This window comes from Thamnophis elegans, chromosome 15 (assembly GCF_009769535.1).
Source record: "Thamnophis elegans isolate rThaEle1 chromosome 15, rThaEle1.pri, whole genome shotgun sequence".
NCBI classification, from domain to species: Eukaryota; Metazoa; Chordata; class Lepidosauria; order Squamata; family Colubridae; genus Thamnophis; species Thamnophis elegans.
In genome coordinates this window covers 6,159,436-6,184,987 of record NC_045555.1, presented here as the reverse complement: position 1 = coordinate 6,184,987, position 25,552 = coordinate 6,159,436, and the positions used below count along the sequence as shown (strand labels likewise).

At 46.0% G+C, this 25,552-nt stretch overlaps 1 protein-coding gene across 3 annotated transcripts; it reads right to left on the bottom strand.

Moving 5' to 3' along the window:
- Nucleotides 1–2,612: 2,612 nt before the first annotated feature.
- NMNAT1 (nicotinamide nucleotide adenylyltransferase 1) lies at nt 2,613–25,473 on the bottom strand. 3 transcript variants are annotated; one of them, XM_032232303.1, is made up of 5 exons: nt 25,377–25,473; nt 9,371–9,544; nt 6,975–7,158; nt 4,906–5,045; nt 2,613–4,425 (listed from the first exon to the last, which is right to left on the bottom strand). In XM_032232303.1, the coding sequence occupies exons 2-5, from the start codon at nt 9,486–9,488 to the stop codon at nt 4,040–4,042; spliced, it is 828 nt and encodes a 275-aa protein (XP_032088194.1). In that variant the 5' UTR covers nt 9,489–9,544; nt 25,377–25,473; the 3' UTR covers nt 2,613–4,039. The 3 variants fall into 3 exon arrangements, with proteins under 3 accessions (XP_032088194.1, XP_032088193.1, XP_032088192.1); XM_032232302.1 differs by having other exon boundaries at nt 9,371–9,541; nt 25,377–25,452; XM_032232301.1 differs by lacking the exon at nt 25,377–25,473 and adding an exon at nt 18,333–18,465 and having other exon boundaries at nt 9,371–9,541.
- Between the last annotated feature and the right edge of the window lie 79 nt (nt 25,474–25,552).

Here is a 25,552-nt window from a genome sequence, read left to right as displayed (position 1 = left end):
TACAAGTTGGCCACGCCCACCCAGTCACATGACTGCCAAACCACTCCCACTCAGTCACATGGCTGGCAAGCCACTCCCACCCGGTCACATGGCTGGCAAGCCATTCCCACAAAGCAGGCCACACCTACAGAAGAGGTTCTAAAAATTTTTGAAACCCACCACTGCCTCAGTCTGTGTCATAAACCACATTCCCCAATGAGGTGCACCCCTCCCAAGCCTGCTGTAGTAATGTGAGATCCAACTCTAGTAAAAAGCATGCGTGGAATGCGCTCCCCCCCCCTTTCCTCACCATGGTAACCTTACGAAATTGACAATTTTCTTTTGCCCCCCCCCCCCCATAAGCGCTTGGCTTTATTTTTAAGGCGTAGGAGTCGGTGGTCACCTCATGGCTGCTGCTACGTTGCAATATTTTCGGGGAGGGTTTATTTTCAGAGGCAGGCCTGCCCACACCTCCCCTCCCCTCCCCTTCCAAGAGTGTCCACCTGGCCCATTTTGGATGCCAGGCACCGTATTTTTCAGAGTATAAAACGCGCCAAAATTTTGAAGAAGTAAATTTAAAGAAAAAAACAATTTTGCACTCTGCAGACCTCCCAAACCCTCTGCATGCCACATTTTTTTGTGAAAATCAGGGCATGCAGAGAGTTTGAGAAGCCTGCAAAGTGCTCCTGGGGGCGCAGGGGGGACGGAGCAAAAACAAGCAAAAAAGGCCCATTTGTTTGCAAAAACGGGCCCATTTTTTGCTAAAAACAAGGACATGCATAGCCTTTAGGCTGGTAGACTGCTCCTGGGGGCTGCGGGCAGGGGGGACAAAAATGAGCAAAAAAACAGCCCGTTTTCTGCCCCCCAAAAAGACATACATAGCCTTTAGGAGGCTTGTAGAGTGCTCCTGGGGGCTGGGGGAGGTTAAAAATGAGCAAAAATGGCCCATTTTTTGCTCATGTTTGCCCTCCCCAGTCCCCAGGACATTTTGTAGGCCTCCCAAACCCTCTGCACGTCCATGTTTATGAAGGGGGCGGGGTTTCAGGAGGCCAAAAATGCTGTGTTCAGTGTATAAGACGCAGCCAGATTTTCACAGTTTTTGGGGGGGAGGGGAGGTGTGTCTTATACTCTGAAAAATACGGTAAGTGCAGGGCAGAGGTGGGTTCCTACCAGTTCGCACCTATTCGGTAGAACCGGTTCGTCAAATCTACCGAACCGGTTAGAAGAGGTCCCACCAGTGGACCCGGAAAGCAGGCCACACCTACAGAAGAGGTTCCAAAATCTTTTGAAACCCACCACTGGTCCTTGGATATGATTATTCTACGCTATCATGCTCCTATTTATAAAACTCAGTGCCTCTCTGAAAGGTAAGGATGACTACTGCGTTTGTGGTGCAATCAGAACATTGCGTGTGTTGAAGTTGTTTTAACGCAAACCAAAGATGCCTTTTCAAAAACAAGTTTACATCCTATTCTTATGCAGGCCAGTGCTGTGTGAGAGGTAATTTAAGGTGGTTCTGACAAGTGTCGTCGGCATCTTCATATCCGGTCACATGGGCGGCAAGCCACTCCCATCCGGTCACATGGGCAGCAAGCCACTCCCACGAAGGAGGCCACACCCACAGAGTAGGTTCGAACAATTTTTGAAACCCACCACTGGTGCCGGGCCTGCGTGGAGGCTCTGGGAGGGCGAAATACGGCCATGTTTTCAGGCCGACTTAACTTTTTGCAGTTAAAACTGAAATGAGACCCAACTGTCAGCACAGTCGGTTTTCAAAGTTATTTTGACCCAAGTGAAATATTCAGGGTCAGCCCTAAGCTAAGGGCCACTTTGCCATCCCGGCGGAAAAAATGACCAAAACTGATTTGATTTCTGATTACATTTCACCACATTTATTGTTATTTTGCCCATCCACATGACAGAGAAGGGTATGGGTTGATTTTGTGGTTCATTCACATTACGATTTTGTTATCAAGTCCAGGATTTAAAGTATACACACGCACGCACACAGTTTTACAGCAGCATTATGATTTTGAAGGGTAGGTTGTGTAGAGGGAAGCAATGTGCAGTTCTGCGGTTAAAACCCACGTGCATAAAAGGACTCTCTTTTTTTTTTTGTTAATAGGTAAAATATTAAAAAAAAGAACAACATTAAACATTTCCAAGGAAAACGTTCATAGAGGCAGACACAGAAAATAATCAGAAATAACAACATTGATGAGGGAAGACTTTTTATAAGGGTATTTCTTATTCCAGCATGTATATTTTCTCCCACCACTAAACAGAATCTGTAACAGTCCGGAGCCAATCTTCCATCATCATAGCCAAATTTGTGTTTTCTTTATTTCCTATTATTTCTCTTTTTCCCCTCTCCCCTATTTCCAGTTTTTTTTTTTTTAATTCACGTTACACAGCTGAATTTTTTTTTAAAAAAAAAAAAGCTTCAAATGAGCTCGTTCCTGCTAGGGCAGAAATTTGAGCAGCAGCAAAATTCATCGCATGTTTCTTACTCCCGAATCAACAGTTCCGACTCGATCGAAATAGGGCAGTTTCCCAAACTTGACAACTTTTAAGATGAGTGGACTTCGACTCCCAGAATTCATGTTGTCTGGGGGAGTTCTGGGAGTTGGAAGTCCACCCATCTGAAAGATGCCAAGTTTGGGGAAAAAAAACCCACTGATTTAGGGGATGAAAAAAAAAATCCTAGGATATATACAATGAGCTGCTGAGTGGAAACCACAGAAGATAAACTAGGTTTGGTAGTTTACGGAGATATGAAACAACTGTGGCCACGCAGGAAAGACCACCTTTGTTATCTTCCTGATGGCCAAAATAACCCCCCACATGATCAGTCTGCATGGCTTACATGATTTGGATGCTCTAACCATAATTAAAAAATAATAATCCATGTTTGTAGAAAACTGCTACATTATAATAAAGGTTTGCCTAGTGTTTGTTATCTGCGTGGATGTTGGTTTTGTTTTTTTTAATGTAGGCTTATTAACCATCCAACAGGGCTAAACTCTTCAATGATAGACCCAGCACTTTAAAAAGTTACATTCTGAGGTCACCTTTGGCAGATGGTTTGAAATGCCCGCACGGTTTACGGCTCATATTTACAACTAAGAAAGTACTTTAGTGTGTCAATTGAACGAGGCACATAGGGTGGCATCCTCTCCCCCCCCCCACCCCGACCCTAAACGGTGTATTTCAAGTGAGCCAGACTGCAGTACTAAGAAAACCGGGCGAGGTAGATATTAAACTTTCCAAAAGATGTAGGCCCGGGATGGCAAACCGGTGGCACGTGCACCGTTGCACCAAGTCAGATCTCCATGGCGTTTTTTTTTCCCGTGAGCTTCTCTGTCCCTGCAAACGATGAGAAAGAAGCTCACGAAAGAAAAAGATCTCACCCCTTGCTGCCCTGCCTCCCGCTGGCCAGCTGGTCTTCGGGACTCTGCTGCGCACCTCCGCATGCATGCATGTGTATGTCCCCGCATCTGCGCAGTTCACATGTTTCAGTTTGGGCATGCGCGCGTGTGTATGTGTGTGTGTATGTGTGCAAGGAGCAAGGGGCTAAAAACAGGACCTCATCAGGGCTAAGAAATGAGAAGCAGGCCTCAGAGTCACATACAAACCGCCATGCGGAGGTGGCCAGCCATCGATTCAAAGCCGAGCCGTATTCTGCACCCGTTCTGCTTGAAACCAGAGCGGGACATCAAAGCTAGCAGCCAAAGGCTGTTTTCAGCCAGCTCTGAATCTCCACGGTGGGAGAACAGGAGCTCGGCAAGCAGATGGGAGGGCGGAGCTGCGACCGTTCCGTCACCTCTTTGTTTCCTCTGCAGAAGCTCCGGGTTGAATTTGCCAGTTTTCTGCAAGTCACACGCAAACAAGCCAGTTTGTGGTCATTTGGGCTGCTAAGCAGATCGCTTTCCAAAATTCAAACAGGGCATGCAAGGGGATTCCACCAGGGAGGAGACAGCAGCTAAACCTGCAGCCAATCTGCCCCGATTCCTTCTCTTTCTCTCCATTCCGTCCTGGTGCCCATCAAAAATTGATACTCTCATGCATTTCTCTGCAAAGGGGCGAGGGTCACCCCTGCGTTCTGGTCTTCGGTCTCGGCAGTGTACAAGTTATGCTCTTGGATGTAGGCCTGGACCCTGTCGGGCACTAGGTAGCGTATGCTCTGGCCCCTCCTGAGGGCTCTCCGTATCTTGGTAGCCGAGATATCATTGGTGATCCATTCCTCCACCAGGTCGATGTTCTCCTTGTGCTTCCACAGGGTGTCCGATTCGTAGATGAACTTCTGGGCGTGGTTCCCCAGCCTGGTGACGCAAACCATGCCGTGCTTGGAGACGATTTCCTGGATGTCTTCCGGCTTCCAGAGGCTGGGCACGGCGAAGGACTCCAGAACGTCGGTTCCGCACAGCATCTTCAGCTGGGGGAGGCCTGGAGGAGGAGACAGGACAGGTAGGGAAGGAAGTGGGATAGCCGAGCACTATCCATACCAAACCAGACCTCCAAGCTCCTTTTCAACTCTTGTTATTCTACACATCGTAATCCGTTGTAGAAAATATGAAGACATTTGAACTAACGCCTTAAAAATAAGGCTCAGATTGGGCATCCCACCATAATGGAAGCAAGGGTAGTTTCGGTTTGCTAATAGCAATAGCAATAGCAGTTAGACTTATATACCGCTTCATAGGGCTTTCAGCCCTCTCTAAGCGGTTTACAGAGTCAGCATATATTGCCCCCCAGAGTCTAGATCCTCATTTCACCCACCTCGGAAGAATGGAAGGCCGAGTCAACCTTGAGACGGTTAGGATTGAACCGCTGAACTGCAGACAGCAGTCAGCTGAAGTGGCCTGCAGTACTGCACCCTAACCACTGCGCCACCTCGGCTCTTCTTAATGTTTATACTCAACTCACATTTCCGTTTGGGTTGATTCATTCGAACGGGGAGCTGGCTGCCCGCTGTGTGCTTTCTCTTCCGGCTAGTTCTGTTTGGAAGACGAGCATCTTCCACGCTGTTGGCAGAGTAGGAATGCTTCAGCTTCTGGTGGTGATGCCTGGAGAACAGCATTGAAGAAAAGATGCGCTCCTGAATACAAGCAGCAGCATGGCAAACCGGTTCATTCATTTGATAATTCAAGCCCATGTGTTATCTACCGCGTTTCCCCGAAAATAAGACACGGTCTTCTTCTCTTTTGACCCCTGAAATAAGCGCTTGGCCTTATTTTCGAGGAGGCCTTATTATTTTTGAGGTACAGGAGGCCCCTCAACCTCGGCCCATGGATCAGCTGATCCAGAGAGGACCAGAGGTTCTGTCTGTTTCTAGCACACTCTTGCCAGGAAATGGTGAGGACTGGCTGCACATGCATTTAAGTATTTTCAGGGAGGGCTGATTTTCGGGGGAGGGCTGATTTTAGCACATGCCCTCAAAAGCTCGATTCAGCTTATTATCCGGGGAGGTACCGGGTTTCCCCGAAAATAAGACATGGTCTTATTTTCTTTTGACTCTTGAAATAAGCACTTGGCCTTATTTTCGGGGAGGTCTTATTATTTTTGGGGTGCAGGAGGCGGTGAGGGTGGTCACCTCATGGCTGCTGCTGTGTTGCAATATTTTCAGGGAGGGCTTATTTTAGTGCATGCGCTCAAAAGCCCAATTGGGCTTATTATCCAGGGAGGTCTTACTTTCGGGGAAACAGGTTATTATTTCCGGGAAAACAGGGTAGGGGCACGGCACTAGACAGAAGCACAGGAGGCGAGATCTCTGCTCCCAAAATTGCATCCTGTATCGGAGTACATATAAGCTGATAAGCTATAATATAAGCTGATAGGTGTGCCCAGTGTCTAATGAAGAGAAGGTGACATGATAGCAGTCTTCCAATATTTGAGAGGCTGTCACAGAGAAGGGGGGGTTGTCGATCAATTATCCGAAGCATCAGATGGCAATGGGTGGAAACTAATCAAGAAGAAGAGATACAATCTAGAACTAAGGAGAGATTTCCTGATGTCTAGGACAGTTGAACCAGTGGTGGGATTCAAAAGTTTTTTACTACCGGTTCTGTGGGCATGTCGTGTCTTGGTGGGCGTGGTAGGGGAAGGATGCTGCAAAATTCCCATTCCCTCCCCACTCCTGGGAGAAGGATGCTGTAAAATCTCCATTCCCTTCTCACTCCATGGGAAGGATACTGCAAAATCCCCACTCTTTCCCCACTCCAGGGGAATGACACTGCAAAATCCCCATTCCCTCCCCACTTCGGGGGAAGGATACTGTAAAATCTCCATTCCCTCTCCACTCCTGGGGGAAGGATACTGTAAAATCTCCATTCCCTCTCCACTCCTGGGAGAAGGATCCTGCAAAATCTCCATTCCCTTCTCACTCCATGGGAAGGATACTGCAAAATCCCCATTCTTTCCCCACTCCAGGGGAATGACACTGCAAAATCCCCATTCCCTCCCCACTTCGGGGGAAGGATATTGTAAAATCTACATTTCCTCCCCGCTTCGGGGGAAGGAACGATACTGCAAAATCTCCATTCCCTCTCCACCCCACTAACCTGCTTTCCAGTTCCGTTCTCCTGCGCAGGGTAACAGAAGACCCAGCCGATCAGCTGGGACTCTGATCAGCTGGGACTCGGGAGGCTGCAAACATATGGAGGCGGGGCCAGCCAGAGGTGGTATTTGCCGGTTCTCTGAACTACTCAAAATTTCCACTACTGGTTCGCCAGAACTGGTCCAAATCGGCTGAATACCACCTCCGGTATAAGGTCTCCTGCTTGAACAGGAGACAGGTTGGACTAGAAAACTTCCGAAGTCCCTTCCAACTCTTGTTATTCTGTAATTCTGCTTGTACTCTGGTCCCACAGGTGTCTAAATAGGCTTAATGGAGACACGCTGGGCTTCAGACTTTACTGGGCTGAGAAACTCTGAACAAGCAGCCACAAGGGGGCATTCCTGCAAGATTCGGGAGAACGCCCAGCCCCAGCCAATACCTGAGGACTTTGATGGTTTCTTGCCACTCTTTCTGGCTGCTTTCCCAGTCGTCGACTTCCAGCCAGTCTGAGTTTTCTGCAGCGAGCCTCGCCATGGCCACTCGGTGACTGGCGCTGATCAGGCCCTTCTTCAGATAGGCGTCCCCCACAGGTGAAATAATCCCTTTCACTACTTTGTATTTCCCTGCGGGAGCCGATCAAAAAGAGACCTGGGTGTTTGCAGTCATTGGAGGACCAACCAGGTTTAAATGTGCCATTTAGCAATAAAGCTCCCCGGGTAATCTTGGACCAATTGTTTCTCTCCCTTCTTGCTTTAAATTACCACCATCCTAACAAGCAAGGGTTATACGTGGCATAAGAGAAGGGAGGGAGTCTGGACTTTAAGAGTGAATGAGGGAGGGAGGGAGGGAAAAAGGAAGGAAAAAAGGAAGGAAAGAAGGAAGGAGTTTAAGAATGAATGAGGGAGGGAGGAAGGAAGTTTGGAGTTTAAGAGGGAGGGAGGGAGAGAGGAAGGAAGGAGTTTAAGAGTGAATGAGGGAGGGAGGGAGGGAGGGAGGGAGAAAGGAAGGCAGGAAGGAAAGAAGGAAGGAAGGAGTTTAAGTATGAATGAGGGAGGAAGTAAGTAAGTCTGGAGTTTAAGAGGGAGGGAGGGAGAAAGGAAGGCATTTAAGAGTGAATGAGGGAGGGAGAATGGAAGGAAAGAAGGAAGGAAAGAAGGAAGGAAGGAGTTTAAGAATGAATGAGGAGGAAGTAAGTAAGTCTGGAGTTTAAGAGGGAGGGAGGGAGAAAGGAAGGAGTTTAAGAGTGAATGAGGGAGGGAGGGAGGGAGAATGGAAGGAAGGAAGGAAGGAGTTTAAGAGTGAGGGAGGGAGGGAGAAAAGAAGGAAAGAAGGAAGGAAGGAATTTAAGAATGAATGAGGGAGGGAGTAAGTAAGTAAGTCTGGAGTTTAAGAGGGAGGGAGGGAGAGAGGAAGGAAGGAGTTTAAGAGTGAATGAGGGAGTGAGTGAATAAGTAAGTAAGTCTGGAGTTTAAGAGGGAGGGAGAGAGGAAGGAAGGAAAGAAGTCTGGAGTTTAAAAGTGAATGAGGGCATGAGAATGAGAGCATTCTTTGATAATGTGACAAAATTAGTGGACCAGAGGAATGCCATTGATATAGTTTACTTGGACTTCAGTAAGGCATTTGATAAGGTAGACCATAACCTACTACTGGATAAAGTAGAAGAATGTGGGTTAGATAGCATCACCACCAGATGGATTCGTAACTGGCTGACCAACCACCCTCAACATGTAGTCCTCAATGGAATTGCATCTACATGGAGGGTAGTATGCAGCAGAGTACCCCAAGGCTCTGTTTCAGGCCCAGTACCCTTCGACATCTTCAACAATGATTTGGATGAGGGAATAAATGGGGAACTCATCAAATTTGCAGATGACACCAAGCTGGCAGGAATAGCCAACACTCCAGAAGACAGGCTTAAGATACAGAAGGATCTTGACAGCAATAGCAACAGCAATAGCAGTTAGACTTATATACCGCTTCATAGGGCTTTCAGCCCTCTCTAAGCAGTTTACAGAGTTAGCATATTGCCCCCAACAACAATCCGGGTCCTCATTTCACCCACCTCGGAAGGATGGAAGGCTGAGTCAACCCTGAGCCGGTGAGATTTGAACAGCCGAACTGCTGAACTGCAGTCAGCTGAAGTAGCCTGCAGTGCTGCATTTAACCACTGCGCCACCTCGGCTCTTGACAAACTTGAACATTGGGCACTATCTAATAAAATGAAATTCAATGAGTAAGAAAAAGAGTAAGGTTCTACATTTAGGCAAGAAAAACCAAATGCACAGGTAGAGTATAGGTGGTAGCTTGCTCAATAGCAGTAACCGTGAGAGGGATTTTGGAGTCCTAGTGGACAACCGTTTAAATAGGAGGGAGGGAGGGGGGATAGATAGAAGGGAGGGAGGGAAGGCTACTGAGGCTAAAAAATATAGCAATGCACGGCAACTGCCTGTGGTTCCTAATCATAATTATTAGTCATGCACATAAAGCGTGAAAAACAGTAGTGTTAGAAATTAGGAAAGAAAATGGGGCCAAAAGACTTGGAGACCCAACAGGCCCTGTTATAATCAAACTCAAACTGCCCTGAATGAGAGAGAATGCCGAAAATGAGACTCGGGGGGGGGGGGGGCAGGTTCCCCTTGACTAACATCCATAGCATCTCTTCCCCCCTCCAGATACATCCTATGACAGCTTTTCATCATCCCGCCCCGACAGGTTTAGGGATCATGGGAATTGTGGTCCAAAGCACCCGGGCCGGGAAACTTGCCTGTTGGATCACGAAACCCATCCTCCACCGGGGCTCTCCACGAAGACACACACACTCCCGCCCAGTTTTACCTGTTTCCTGCAGGTGATCTCTGGCCAGTTCAAAAAGCCGAAGGTGCATGTTGGTGATGGGGTTGAAGGAGCCGCACGCCAGCAGGATCACTTCCGTCCGGTTGTTAGAATCCTCCATCGGCCTCGGCTGGAGCCACTTTTGCCGAGGAAGACGTGAGTCACGACAGGCACCTGCTTCAAGAGAGAAGGAAAAAAAAGGAAAGGTTTCTTTAAAAAAAGAAGAAAAACTACCATATTTTTCAGAGTGTAAGACGCACTTCCCCCCCCTCCTAAAAGAGGGAGAATGTAGCCCCACACACCCGCCAGCCCCTGCCTCCCAGCAATTTGCCTCCTTGCAGCAAACAGCAAGCAGCCTGTTTGAGCTTCAGCACAGCCTGATTAGCAGAAGCAGCTGATTGTCGGTCCGATCTGCCTCCCCACGATCAGCTGTTTCAGGCTGCAGGATATTGCAATGGCCTATTGCCCCCACACACACCATTTTCGCCCCCCCCACATCCAATTTTTGGCCTCTGCGCCCATTTTCAGCCTCCAAGCACACCCCATTTTGCACCCATTCTGATCCCTGCTGCCTTGAACAGGTGGAAAATGGGGCGCGGGGAGGCTGAAAACGAGATGCGGAGGTCAAAAACGGGACGCGTGGAGGAGCCAATAGGCTATGGCAATCCCTGCACTCTGAAACAGCTGATCGTATAGCTACTTGTGCTAATCAGGCTGTGCTGAAACTGAAACGGACTGTTTGTTGTTTACTGCAAGGAGGCAAATTGCTGGGAGGCAGAGGCAGATTTTTTTTTCTTGTTTTCCTCCCCAAAAGCTAGGTGCGTCTTACATTTCGGAGCGTCTTCTACTCCGAAAAACCCAATATTTTCATTTTCCATTGGAACAAAAGAAAAAAAAAAAAGAAACCAGTAAGAGAAGTTGTTTCATTCATACTATCATAGAAAGCCAATCGGTTCCATGCAATGGAAGTAAATGAAAGGAAGACCTGGGATTTTGCAATCTTCTGACATTACACCAGCGCCTGCAATAAGGCGACGGCAAATTTGGTAGAAAGAGAGCAGTGTGCTGCAGTTGCCAGCTTCCTCTCTGAACGAAAACCAAGTTTCTGGTCCTCATGAATATGAAGCTCAGCGACTGTAAGTTCAGGTTTTGCCAATATTTTGGAAAGGCCAATTTTAATGTGGCTTTAGCTGCTACAAAGTAGAGTCACCTTTTTCTTTGCAAATACAAATAGCAATAGCAATAGCAGTTAGACTTATATACCGCTTCATAGGGCTTTCAGCCCTCTCTAAGCGGTTTACAGAGTCAGCATATTGCCCCCGACAATCCAGGTCCTCATTTTACCCACCTCGGAAGGATGGAAGGCTGAGTCAACCTTGAGCCGGTGAGATTAGAACCGCTGAACTGCAGAACTGCAGTCAGCTGAAGTAGCCTGCAGTGCTGCATTTAACCACTGCGCCACCTCGGCTCTTAATCATTACGGGACAACAGGAGTTAAACACAGGGGATGTCTATTCTCCAGATAGTTTATGAGCATCATAATTTGATGCTCATAAATTTGAGCATCATAATTTGATCGCTTTTGCAGGGATTAATAATATTTTTTATATTGTCAACGTTTTTATAATGCAAAAGTTGGCTAGAAACTCAACATTAAGAAAACTAAGATCATGGCATCTGGCCCTCTCCATTCCTGGCAAATAGATGGGGGAAAAATGGAGGGAGTGACCGATTTTTACTTTCCTGGGCTCCACGCTCACTGCAGCCAAGAAATTAAAAGAGGCTTGCTCCTGGGGAGGAAAGCGACGGCAAATCCAGACAGCATCCTAAAAAGCAGAGACAGCACCCTGCCAACGAAAGTACATCTAGTCAAGGTTGTGGTTTTCCCAGTTGCAATGGATGGCTGTGAAGGTTGGACCATAAGGAAGGCTGAGCGCCAAAGAATGGAGGCCTTTGAACTCTGGTGCTGGAGAAGAAGACTCCTGCATTGAGTCCCTTGGACTGCAAGGCCATCCAACCGGTCAGTCCTAGAGGAGATCAACCCTGACTGCTCTTTAGAAGGCCAGATCCTGAAGAAGGAACTCAAAGTCTTTGGCCACCTGATGAGAAGGAAGAAGGACTCCCTGGAGAAGAGCCTCATGCTGGGAACGATGGAGGGCAAAAGAAGAAGGGGACGGCAGAGAAGGAGGTGGCTGGATGGAGTCACTGAAGCAGTCGGCGTGAGGTTAAATGGACTCCAGAGGATGGAAGAGGACAGGAAGGCCTGGAGGAACCTGGTCCATGGGGTTGCGATTGGTCGGACATGATTTTGCAACTAACAACAAGAAATAATATTTCACTCTTCATTCCCCACCCCACCCCTACGGAATAAAGCTTTCCCAAAGGCCGTATTTTTAGAGCTGCGCGGCTTTTAATTTCACCTCTTTGTTAGGCCGACCAAGACAGGAGCAAAACAAGAAAGCAATCAAAGCCAAGAGACCTGGGTTGAATTCCAGCCTTGTGCCTTCACCAAAGCAAGAAGCCAACGTTTGAATAATGAATACAGGTAAAATGATCCTCACCTGTCACAGGTATAAAAATACCTGCCTTGGCCTGTGGCTATGCGTAAATTGGAGGCGGGCGGGGGGGGGATGCTTCTAAAGGTGGAAAAGGAATGATCCACCCATGGAGGGGATGGAAGGGGATGATCCAATTCCTTCCCCAGAGGGAGAAAAGATCAGCTGAAGCGCAAATGATCCCATGGCGATTCAGGTAAGATTGGGCGGGGGGGGGCAGACAAAGGAAGAAAAAGATGCGGACATCCGATCCCTCCTTTGTCCCAATTCTTCCCATAAGCTGGGAAGACTCCAATGCACTCTTCACGTGTTCAGGAGCATCTGGGGAGGGATGAAATCCCAGCATTCCAAAGGTGAGTGCTGAGTGGGAATTCTGGGAGCTGTCATCCCAACACAATTGGGGGCACGGACGACAGATTGAAGGAGGTTGAATGGGTAGAAGGAGACGATTACCTTACTGTGTCTCCCCCAAAAATAAGACAGGGTCTTATTTTATTTTGACCCCCGAAATAAGCGCTTGGCCTTATTTTCAGAGAGGTCTTATTATTTTTGAGGCGCAGGAGGCATTTGAATGTGGTCACCTCACGACCGCTGCTGTGTTGCAATATTTTCGAGGGACGGCTTGTTTTAGCGCATGCACTCAAAAGCCCAATTGGGCTTATTATCTGAGGAGGTCTTATTTTCAGGGAGGCCTTGTTATTTGTGAGGTAGGTTATATTTTGAGGGGATTATATTTTGAGGTGACAGGGTCTTATTTTATTTTGACCCCCCGAAATAAGCGCTTGGCCTTATTTTCGGGGAGGTCTTATTATTTTTGAGGCGCAGGAGGCGTTTGAGTGTGGTCACCTCACGGCTGCTGCTGCGTTGCAATATTTTCGGGGAACGGCTTGTTTTAGCGCATGGAAGCCCGATTGGGCTTATTATCTGAATAGGTCTTATTTTCGGGGGGGTGTTATTATTTTTGAAGTGCAGGAGGTGGCGAGCATGGTCACCTCAATGGCTGCTGCTGCGTTGCAATATTTTCAGGGAGGCCTTATTTTCAGGGGAGGGCTTGTTTTAGCGCAAGTGCCCAAAAGCCCGATTGGGCTTATTATATGGGGAGGTCTTATTTTTGGGGAAACAGGGTAGTAAGAACCCAAGCCACCATGGCTTAAAATAGAGTTTCCATATAGGCAGACCTTGACGTGTAACAGTAAAGTTTAGTGACCAAGTTACAATGGCACTGAAAAAAAGTGGCTTACGACCGTTTTTCACACAGCCATTGCAGCATCCTCACAATCGCATGATCCAAATTCAGACACTTAGCTAAAGGTAAAAGTTCCCCTTGCACATATGTGCTAGACGTTCCTGACTCTAGGGGGCGGTGCTCATCTCCGTTTCAAAGCCGAAGAGCCAGTGCTGTCTGAAGACGTCTCTGTGGTATATGTGGCTGGCATGACTCAACTCCCGAAGGCACATGGAACGCTGTTCCCTTCCCACCAAAGGTGGTCCCTATTTTTCTACTTGCATTTTTTTACATGCTTTCGAACTGCTAGGTTGGCAGAAGCTGGGACAAGTCATGGGAGCTCACTCTGTTACGTGGGGCTTAGGGATTCGAACTGCCCAACTGCCGACCTTTCTGATTGACAAGCTCAGCGTCTTAGCCAAGGCATCAGACACTTGGCAACTCCTATTTATCAGAGTTATAGTGTCTTTGGTGACCTTCTGACAAGCAAAGTCAATGGGAAAGCCAGATTTGCTTAACAGCCACGTCCCTGACTAAGCTAAACAACTGCAGTGATTCGTTGTGGCAAGAAAGGGCATAAAATGATGCAAAATTCACTTAACCAATGTCTCACTCAGCAACAGAAATCTGTGGCTCAATTGTGGTCGTAAGTCAAGAATGACCTATATTCAGAAGCAACTTTCCTCTGACGGCCGAGGACAGCGGCTCTCAGTCAAAGCCGGAATTAATGCACCAGGTTTTTGGCTTTGAACATTGTGGTCAAAACGGTCTTGGCGTGTTGCATGAATCCAGACAATTTGTGCTTCACAAGCACAGGAGTCGGCAACCTTAAGCACTCAAAGAGCCACCCTAACCATAAGCCGACGGCTCAATTCTGGAGCCAACTGGAAATCCGGTTCCTCCACCATAGAGTCTCCTCCTAGTGTGGTGTCCTTTTTCCTCTGGCAACCGGAAGTCCGGTCCGTCCCCCCACCATAGAGTCTCCTCCTAGTGTGGTGTCTTTTTTCCTCTGGCAACCAGAAGTCCGGTCCATCCCCCCAACATAGAGTCTCCTCCTAGTGTGGTATCCTCTTTCCTCTGGCAACCGGATGTCCAGTCTGTTCCCCCACCACCACAGAGTCTCCTCCTAGCACGGCTACTTGTCCTAACCAAAAGCCCTATCAATTCTGGAGCCGACCGGCGACAAGGAACAGAACGATGAAAGAGACAGTTGTGGCTCCAGAGCTGTAGGTGGCTGCCACCTGGCTAAAATGCAAAGCATTAACGCAGCTAAAACCTGCTTGCAAATGTAAATATTTTTAGTTAGTTGCCCTTCCAGGCTTCACTTGGAAATGTTGGACCTGGATCGAAGACTTTGCAAATGTCAAAAGAAAATGTTTCAGGACCAAGGATCACCTTATCCTTGGAAGGGTTATAACAAGGGAGAATTTAATCTGGGATTTACAGTTAAAGAATCAATTCTACAACCCTGGATCTCTTTTTTTGCCAGGTTCTTGAGGGATCAGCTATGATTCACTTCTGCCTGGCCCACACTGCCTATCACTTCAGCCGATGGCTACCAAAACACCTGCGGCTCAGACTGTAAGCTGCCACAATTTGGCGTTAACTCCGGCACTAAATTAAAGCTTGTTTATTATTCATTCTGACTGCTTGTATTTTTACTTTGCCCAATTGGAGCACCATCCTAGTTATACAAGTCAGCATTAAATGGTAAAAGAATAGCAATAGCGCTTAGACTTATACACCACTTTACAGCCCTCTCTAAGCAGTTTACAAAGTCAGCCTCTTGCCCCCAACAATCTGGGTCCTCATTTTACCCATCTCGAAAGGATGGAAGGCTGAGTCAACTTGGAGCCCTGGTGAGATTCGAACTGGCAAATTTCAGGGAACCGGTAGTCAGCAGAAGTGGCCTACAGTACATCACTCTAACCACTGTGACACTGCAACTCACATTCAGAATGAACTTGTGTTATTTGTACCGTATTTTTCAGAGTATAAGACGCACCAAGGTTTTGAAGAGGCAAATTAAAAAAAAGGAAAAAAGTAAGTAGGAGATAGAGGGATAGAGAGTAAAAGAAAGAGAGAGAAATACAGTAGGTAGGTAGGGAGAGAGAGAGTAGGTAGGTAGGTAGATAAAGGGATAAAGAGAGAAATAGAGAAATACAGTAGGTAGGTAGGGGGAGAGCGAGAGCGAGAAGTAGAAAGAGATAGAGAAATACAGTAGATAGGTAGGGAGAGAGAGAGAGAAATACAGTAGGTAGGTAGGGAGAGAGAGTAGGTAGGTAGGTAGGTAGGTAGGTAGGTAGATAAAGGGATAGAGAGAGAAATAGAGAAATACAGTAGGGAGGGAGGGAGAGAGAGAGAGAGTAGTTAGTTAGGTAGGTAGGTAGATAAAGGGATAGAGAAATAGAGAAATACAGCAGGTAGGTAGGGAGAGAGAGTAGTTAGTTAGGTAGGTAGATAAAGGGATAGAGAGAGAAATAGAGAAATACAGTAGGTAGGCAGGGAGAGAGAGAGCGTGTAGGTAGGTAGGTAGGTAGGTAGGTAGAGGGATAGAGAGAGAGAAGTAGAAAGAGATAAAAGAAATACAGTAGATAGGTAGGGAGAAAGAGAGAGAGAGAGATAGAAATAAAGTAGATAGGTAAAGAGATAGAGTAGGTAGGTAGGTAGAGGGATAGAGAGAAATACAGTAGGTAGGTAGAGGAATCGAAAGAGTGGGTAGTAGGTAGATGTTTCCAGGTGTATTTATCCATGTGCTGGACAAAGAAATCACTGACAATCTGCAGCACCTAAGACTTTGTTTCTGCTGGCACAGCATTTGATCAATCTAATTCTCATCAATCACTTTAACTAAAGAGCTTTCCGAAAGGGGAAAAAAATGTTTTTGCACTCTGCAAACCTCCCAAAAACGGCCCGTTTCTTTTTTCAAAAAAAGAAAGAAAAAAAAAGGCATGAATGGCCTTGGGTGGGCTTGCCGAGTGCTCCTGGGGGGTGGAGGGGCCAAAAACAAGCAAAAAAACAGCCCATTTTTCGAGAAAACGGGTCTGTTTTTGGCAGAAAAAATTGCATGCATAGCCTTATGGAGGCTTATAGAGTGCTGCTGGGGGCTGGGGGGGGGGGGAAAACGGCCCTTTTTTGCTCATTTCTGCCCTCCCCAGCCCCCAGGAGATCTCTGAAAGCCTCCATAAGGCTATGCATGGCCATTTTGGTGAAGGGGCGGGACTTCAGGAGGCAAAAAAAAAAATTCAGTGTATAAGACGCACCCAGATTTTCAGCCTCTTTTTTGAGGGAAAAAGGTGCGTCTTATACTCCAAAAAATACGGTAATTCTGTGTGAGAAGTCTTGTTTGACACACTCAGAAGTCTCAACAAGCAGATTGCATTTGCATCTTTTTTTAAAAAACCAGGCTTAAAAACCTCTGTATCCCACCCACGTGGCTTGTCTCTTGGACTTTGTTCCCTCTTTTGGGTCAGTTTTCTCTTGCTGAAATTACAAGGATGAAATTCACTGCTTAACGCTGCTTGCCACTAATTTATCAAATGTACAGAATTATGAGAATATATTTACAAACAATAAAGGTACTGATGAGTCTCTCTCTCTCTCTCTCGTTTTTTTTATTTCCTTGTTCTTTTTGCTAGGCAGCTGATGATTTTTGCCCTTGGGATTGCCATTCTCCTTCTCCAATTCTACGTCCTGCTACGGTATTAAGTGGAATTTTCTACTGACCCCTCACATCCTGGGCGTAAATTGTTCCAACTCCTACCCTCGAAATGTTGGGCACCGCACAGCAGAACAACTAGACACAAGGACAGCTTTTCCCCCGAATGCCATCACTCTGCTGAACAAATAATCCCCTCCCCACTGTCAAATTCTCTACTAAGACTATTATTATTATTCTCCTCTCCCTTCTTATCCTGTTTCCCCCAAAATAAGACCTCCCTGAATTAAGTCCAATCGGGTTTTTGAGCGCATGTGCTAAAATAAGCCCTCCCCGAAAATATTGCAACACTGCAGCAGCCATGAGGTGACCACGCTCACCACCTCCTGCACCTCAAAGATAATAAAACCTCCCTGAAAATAAGGCCAAGGGCTTATTTTGGGGGTCAAAAGAAAATAAGACCCTGCCTTATTTTTGGGGAAACACGGTAGTACCTGTCTCTTCCCACTTATGACTATAACCATGTTGCTTGAATCTTTAACATTTATATTGTTTTGTTTCCTAGTATGATTTGATTGCTTATTAGTAACCTATGACTATCACCAAGTGTTGTATCTTATGATTCTTGATGAATGTATTCTATTTTATGTTTCTTTATGTACACTGAGAGTCTATGCATCGAAGACAAATTCCTTGTGTGTCCAATCACACTTGGCCAATAAAGAATTCTATTCTATTCTGAATTCTATTCTGAATTCTATTCTATTCTATATTTATTCTATTCTCTATTCAATTCTATATTCTATTCTATATTCTATTCTATATTTATTCTATTCTCTATTCTATTCAATTCTATATTCTATTCTATATTCTATTCTGAATTATATTCTGAATTATATTATATTCTACTCTATTCTCTATTTCTCTATTTCTATTTTATTCTATTCTCTATTTCTATTCTATTCTCTATTTCAATTCTCTATTTCTATTCTATTCTAAATTCTATTCAATTCTATATTCTATTCTATATTCCATTCTGAATTCTATTCTATTCTCTATTTTATTCTATTTCTATTCTATTCTAAATTCTATTCATGCCCCCACTCCCCATTTCAATGGCAGCTGAAAGCAAGTAGCAAAGCAGAGGCTGACAATTCAATTCTATATTCTATTCTTCTACTCTGTTCTCTATTTCGATTTCTATTATTTCGATTTCTATATTTTGATTTCTATTTTATTCTATTCTCTATTTCTATTCTATTCTAAGTTCTATTCAATTCTATATTCTATTCTCTATTCCATTCTGAATTATAGTCTTTTCTACTCTATTTTCTATTTCTATTTTTTCTATTTTTCTATTTCTATTTTACTCTATTCTATATTTCTATTTCTATTATATCTATTTCTATATTTCTATTTCTATTTTATTCTATTCTCCATTTCTTTTCTATTCTGTCTATGCTACATTCTATTCTATTCTATTCTTTTTTTTTCTTTTTCTAATATTCCCTTTGCACGCTTGCGTACCTTCAAGAATACGGGGGCAGCCGGCTGGAATATCCTGAGCACTTCTTGAGAAGAGGGAACTTGCAGCCTGTCCCATGAGTGTTTGGGGGGAGTTGGATTGGGATTTATTTTGGTTAGAGTCTTGGGTAGAGACTGAACAGATGACTTCCTGTTTTCCCCCGGAGGTTCAAATTCCAAAGTTGAAGGGCTGGAAATTTAAGGGAAGGCTGTGGTGGGACAGATATTTTAGAAGACTATACTCATAGTAAAAGGATCACCATGACTTGAAAGCAGCGCCTTTAAAAAAGACTCTTTAATTTAGCATTAGGGAATTAGGTACATGTTGGAAATTATAGGGAAGGGAAAAAGGAAAAGGAAAGGAAAAAGGAAAGGAAGGAAAGGAAAGGAAGAGGAAGGAAAGGAAGGGGAAGGGAAAGAAAAAGGAAAGGAAGGAAAAGGAAAGGAAAAAGGAAAGGAAATGAAAGGAAGGGAAGCGAAGGAAAAGGAAAGGAAGAGAAAAAAGAAAGGAATGGAATGGAAAAAGGAAAGGAAAAGGGAAAGGAGAAAGGAAAGGAAGGGGAAGGGAGGGAAAGGAAAGGAAAAAGGAAAGGAAAGGGAAGGAAGGGAAAGGAAAAAGGAAAGGGAAGGAAAAAGGAAAGGAAAAGGGAAGGGAAGGAAGGGAATGGAAAAAGGAAAGCAAAGGAAAAAGGAAAGGAAAAAGGAAGGGAAGGGAAAGGAAAGGCAAGGAAAGGAAAAAGGAAAGGAAAAAGGAAAGGAAAAAGGAAAGGAAAAAGGAAAGGAAAAAGGAAAGGAAAGTTCACACAGGTCTGAAAATATGCAGATTGCACATGCAAGTAAGAGAAACAAAGGCATTTCCCAGCGGGAAAAAGAAAGTGCCTGGCACTAGCAGAAATGTGCGGAAATGCAACTTTAAAGGCAAATCTATTCGAAGGTACATATAATAATATACTGTACATTCAGCAGAATTCGCATGGGCCGCCAACAGGGAAAAAGATAACTCTTGGGCAAAACATTTGTATAAAATATCAGAATTGTGCCTTCCAACTTACGCTTGAAAAAAACCTACCATTTATGAACTCGGAACACATGATGACTGGCCCACCTTTTCCCCCAACCCCCCAACTCCATCTTCTTTTTCAGACCGAAATCTTCCCACTACTGCAACCAACCCCTTCTCTACAATCTGGTGGGAAACATCATCCTGACGTTTTTGGCGACGGGTGGGTGAAGGCTTCCAGCAGCTCTCCAAAGCATCAGCAGATGACGGCTCCTCTTTGAGCCATCAGGATGCACGCGTACCTATCCCCACGTCACCTCAGAGCTAGCATAGCCTTGAAAAAAGAAGTTTGCCCTTATGCGTTGCTCCAAGCCATAATGTCCTTCTTTTGGCTTCGCTAATCTAAACAGTTGTGCTGCAGAAAAAAACAGGGGGAAGGGGGGCAGGGGTGGTATTCACTTACTTTGCCCTACCGGTTTGCAAAAATGTGTGAGCGCCCCCCCCCCCCTGTTGTGACCGAGGCTTCCCAAGAGCCTGAAGCAAACTCCTGATCCCGACAAAAACCCCTTTTATTAACTGACTGTGAATTCAGCTCATTCACCTCCAACAAAGTCTTTCAAGGGAGGATTTATAGTCACAGACCTTATCTGGCTTGGAGAGCTGCCAGGCCGATATCTGCAAAAGGTGGCAAGGAGTCTCGGAGAGTCAGGAACCAATGAAGCGAACTAATGGTCTCCTGCAAACTCCATTCCCGCTTCGCTCCTCTTTTGCTTCCTCTGGGAGGGGCCATTCACCGTCCACCTGTGGCCTCACTCCTGTTGTTTAGCAGTTCCCTTTGTCTGGCAACTCTGCCCATGCACCCACTGGGAACAGGCTCCCACTATTCTTCTGGCTCACTGATGTCTGACTCTGAAGGCAGCTGATAACTGGCATATGGCTCTGGCCCCCTCTCTGCCTTTCCCAGACTCCAAGACTGGCCCATGTTCCTCCCCAACCGCCTCACTGTCCGAATCTGCTGCCAGGTCTGTTGGCCACTGGCGGGCCACAAACCCCTCCTCCACACATGCGCTTGGCCTTCCGTGCATTGTTTGAAAACATGCCTAAATAGGACGGTATAGAGCTGCGATTTCCACTACTGGGTCAGGCGAACCAGTCCGAACCGTCTGAATACCACTGCTGGTGGGGGAGGGTGTATACTTCACATGGACAGAGTGTAATGGATGCCATTCAGGATTGACCAAAGCTCTACCTGTTGCTTCTGCCTGCATGCCCATCTCCATAAGCTAATTCTCTCCCTTACTCTCTTTTAGGGCTGGCTTTGATCTTAGCCACGACGCCACACATCCCATGGGAGCTGAGAGCCACAATCTCGGTTTTTGGACTTGCCTCTTTCGCAGAAGGAGCTTATATCACCCTCCTCACTGCCTTGGCCCCACAATGTGTACGTAGCTCATGTCTCCATCAGATTTCACCCCATTGGGGAGGGGGGAACCCCTCGGTACAGGCAGTCCTCAACTTATGACCATTGAACTCTGTTGCTAAGCGAGACCAAACTTTGCAACATTTCATGACCTTTCTTGCCACTGTTGTTAAGTGAATCACACAGTCGTTAAGCGACTGTGGCTTCCCCCGTTGACTTGGCCTGTCGGAAGATCGCAAAAGGGGATCGCGCCATCCGAGGACACCGTCCTAAATATGAACCCGTTGTCAAGCACCCGGATGTAAATCACGTAACTTTTTTCGATGTCATTGTAGCTTTCAATGGCCACTAAATGAACTGTCATAAGTCGAGGACTGCCTGCACCCGAGTCAGACAAAACCTGGACTGTTTAATATACTTCTATGAGGTCATTTACCACGGAGGGATTGCATTAGACCAGCAATCTGTGGCTCTGGAGCCGCATGTGGCTCTTTCATCCATCTGCTGTGGTTCCCTTTTGCCGGTCGGCTCCATAATTGATAGGGCTTTTGATTAGGACAGGTAGAGGATGCCGCGCTAAGAGAGGACTCTATGGTGGGAGAACTGGACTTTTAGTCAGCAGAGGAAAAAGGACGCCGCGCTAGAAGGAGACTCTACAGCAAGGGTCAGCAATCTGTAACTCTGGAGCCGCATGTGGCTCTTTCCTCCATCTGCTGTGGCTCCCTTTTGCCGGTCGGCTCCACAATTGATAGGGTGTTCAATTAGGACAGGTAGAAGACACTGTGCTAGGAGAAGACTCTGTGGTGGGGGAACCAGACTTCCAGTCGGCTCCAGAATTGAATGAGGGCTTCCGATTAGGATCTTTGTGGCTCTTTGAGTGTTTAAGTTTGCTGATCCCTGCATTAGACTGATTAGAACAGAGAAGAAATTTCCTGAGAGTTAGAACAATTAATCAGTGAATTAAACTTGCCTCCAGAAGTTGTGAATGCCCCAACTCTGGAAGTCTTTAAGAAGATGTTAGATAACCATTTGTCTGAAGTGGTGTAGGTTTTCCTGTCTAGGCAGGGGGTTGGACTACAAGACCTCCAAGGTCCCTTCCAATTCTGTTATTCTATTCTATTTTTCAAGGAAAGGTTTCTGATCCAAAAAGAATGTCTGTTCTGAAACCTAATTCCTTGCACCGGTGGGTAATTCTGAATACAGATTGCTTAAATTAAAATATTAGAAATATTTGTAATTCCTTTATCATAAATAATATTTACATATATATATTTCCTAGGCCAGAACCACTCCTGAGCTCTATTATCTCTCGATGATTCTGTCAGTGGCTAGCATAATATCAGCCAGTAAGTATTGTGATTTCTCTTTACACAACAAGTTGGCAGTGCGCTACATCCAGTGATCTGTTTTTTCTTTTAAATCAGCTGATTTCCCAACCCGTATCTTCTATGGTACCAAGTTGGTGCTGAGACACAGAAGCAAAATAGGAGGAAAATGAAAGGATCACATTCATCTTTTAAATCCGTGCAGGTAGAAAGAAATGAGACCAAACCAGCCTTTGTTTAATACTAGCTGATAATCCGGCGTTGCCCGGGGAATTTATTTATAGGGGGAAAATATCCGGACCAAACATAATTTCTAATGTTGGATTTTCCCCCTTGGGGAGTACTGTGAAGCTGTTACCATGGCAACTCCACTGTGCTGTACAGTAGAAGCCATTTTACAGCACAACAGGCTGTATCTTAACAGAACACCAAGGGGTGTTAGGGGTGTCTTACCTCCACAGTATTTTTCTCCAGAGAGTAAGTCGTCTGTATAGCAAATTTGGTTGAAATTGCTCAAGGCGCTCCAGAATTATGCTGGAACACAGACAAACAGACAGACAGACAGACACCTCAGAGGTGTCTTACCCCCACAGTATTTGATTCCAGAGGGAACTGACTCAATGATGGTCATAAGTCGAGGAACTAGCTGTAATGCTGTGCCTGTGATTTTTTTCCAATTTGGATAGAAAATATGTATCATTCTTTCACACTGTGGGACTTTCTCTCTTGCAGCCTATTTTTCCTTCTTGGGGTTATTCTGGCTCGCCAATGTCATTTCTCCTGGACTGGCGCTGGACAAGAAAGCCAAGACTGGAATCTGTTATGAACCAGTCTCTGAATGCAGTTGCCTGTGGCACGTCTGACTGGCCATGTGTGTTGTGGCCCGCCAGTGGCCAGCGGAGCTGGCAGCAGAGTCGGACAGTGAGGAGGTTGGGGAGAAACATAGGCCAGACTTGGGTGCTGAGGAAAGCTCAGATAAGGGCTCTGCGTCGGAGGCAGAGAAGGAGCTAGACAGCAGCGAAGCAGAGGAACAGCTGGAGCCTGTTCCCAGTGGATGCATGCGCACAGCTGACAAAAGACAAGAACAACTAAGAAAGCAAGGTCGACTTGGGAGTAAAGCCACACCTTGGAGGTGATTGCCCCCCCCCCCACAGGAGACAAAAGAGGAGCAAACTGGGAGGGGGCTTTTGCAGGAAACAATTCGTTCTTCAAGAGTGGAAAATTCTGTGTGTGACTAGAAGAGACTCTGTGCCAAGGGTTGCCTTGCCCTGCGTTTGAAAACTAGTTATCTGGCTGCTCGCCGAGCAAGATAAGGTTCGTGTTGATAAACATTCCTCTGAAAGACGGTTTGCTGAGTCTTGTGGAATGTGAATGAAAGGAATTCACAGTTGTGTAAATAAAAGAAGTTTTTGCCAGGACCAAGACTTTGCTTCTTGCTTTTTAAGGAACCTTGGGTCAGAACGATGAAACAAATCTTTCTGCTAGGGCAGGATTCTACCTTGGTTTCCTTTTCTTTGTTAAGGAGAAGACAAGAACATCCCTGGCCCAATGGAACACTCAGAAGGCCACCAAGGATGCAATTATGGAAGCCTCTTGTGGCTTCGGGGATGGTTTAATTTAAACAAAGTTGCAAGGTGGGCCTCTATTCCAAAACAGCATTTTTTAAAGAAAATGCTTAGGTTTAGATAGTTTCAGGATTAAATTCTAGGCAATATGTGTATCATCTCTCAAGCAAGGAATTGAAGAAAATGTATCTTTTCTCAATATACAATCACCGTGCTTGGAAGAATTGCCTTTTGAGGCTGCAGCCGGAGGTGTGAAAAGCAGGGAAAAAATGTTCATAGTTTTGCAGTAGTGGTTACACCATCCATCCACATACAATGTGAATAAGGTAAAGGTTCCCACCAAAGGTGGTTCCTATTTTTTCTACTTGCATTTTTACGTGCTTTCGAACTGCTAGGGTGGAAGAAGCTGGGACAAGTCATGGGAGCTCCCTCCGTTACGTGGCGATAAGAGATTCGAACCTCCAACAAGCTCAGCATTTTAGCCACTGAGCCACCCTTGTTAACATTCACAATCTGAATGCCACAGCCTAAATCTCCTCGAAGGGCATGGCAGGAGCTCCATAAAGCTTTCACAGTATGATCGGAAAATGTGCCACTGACTTATTCTACCATATAGTCACAAGCCAGATGACCTGTCATGTTATATAAGACCCTTAAATCAATAAATATTAATAAATAAATAACCTTTTCTTCTGTTGAGCAATGAAACAACAATGCCCCAATAGCCTCAAAACTGAGGTTATTAGAGCAGTGTTAAACTGCTCTAAGAATATGGCCTAAAAGCGACCTACCCAATTATGTGCCTTGGTGGCGCAGTGCTTAGAGTGCAGTACTGCAGGCTACTTCTACTGATGCCGGCTGCCTGCTCCAGGTTGACTCAGCCTTCCATCCTTCCCAGATCGGTAAAATGAGGACCCAGGTTGTTGGGGGCAATATACTGAGTCTGTAAACTGCTTAGAGAGGGCTGTAAAGCACTGTGAAGCAGTGCTATTGCACGTAGGTAGGTAGAAGAGCGATGGTTCCGGAGAACTGGTAGCAGAAATTTTGAGTAGTTTGGGCAAATACCTCCTTTGGCTGGCCTCAGAGTGGGGTGTGAATGGGGATTTTGCAATATCCTTCCCCTGGAGTAGGAAGGGAAGGGGGATTTTGCAATATCCTTTCCCTGGAGTGGTGGGGGGAATGGAGATTTATGCAATATCCTTCCCCTGGAGTGCGGAGGGAATGGAGACTTTTGCAATATCCTTCCCCTGGAGTGAGGAGGGAATGGGGATTTTTGCAATATCCTTCCACTGGAGTGGGAAAGGAATGGAGATTTTGCACTATCCTTCCACTGGAGTGGGAAAGGAATGGGGATTTTGCAATATCCTTCCCCTGGAGTAGAGAGGGAATGGAGATTTTGCAGTATCTTTTCCCTGCCACGCCCACCAAGCCACGCCCACAGAACAGTTAGTCAAAAAATTGAATTTCACCACTGATACACACACAAACACTTGTATGTGTATAAAACAGGTATAAGTATATACGTAAGTATGTACTTGTGTGTATGTGTGTGTATACATACATAATTGTGTACATACTTACGTATATACATATACCTGTTGTCTTTTACATGTTTGACAAACTAAATAAAATAAAATAAACCATGGCTTGCCGTGGCAGGCAAGGATCTCCCCCACCCCTCCTGCGGCCACCCACCCATCCCTCCAAAACTGGGAGGCTCCCCGAAAGACTCCTTACCCGGCCGGCGAGGATCAAAAAGAGCCGCGTTGACAACGGCTTCGCGCCTGGAACTGAAACTCCGCGGTCGACTAGAGCCAGAGAGGCGGAGAAGCGGCTCGAGCGAAAGCGGCGCTCTGATTGGCTCCGCGGAGCGGAAGTGCCGCTGGGATCCGTCGCCCAGAAAGGTTCCCCCG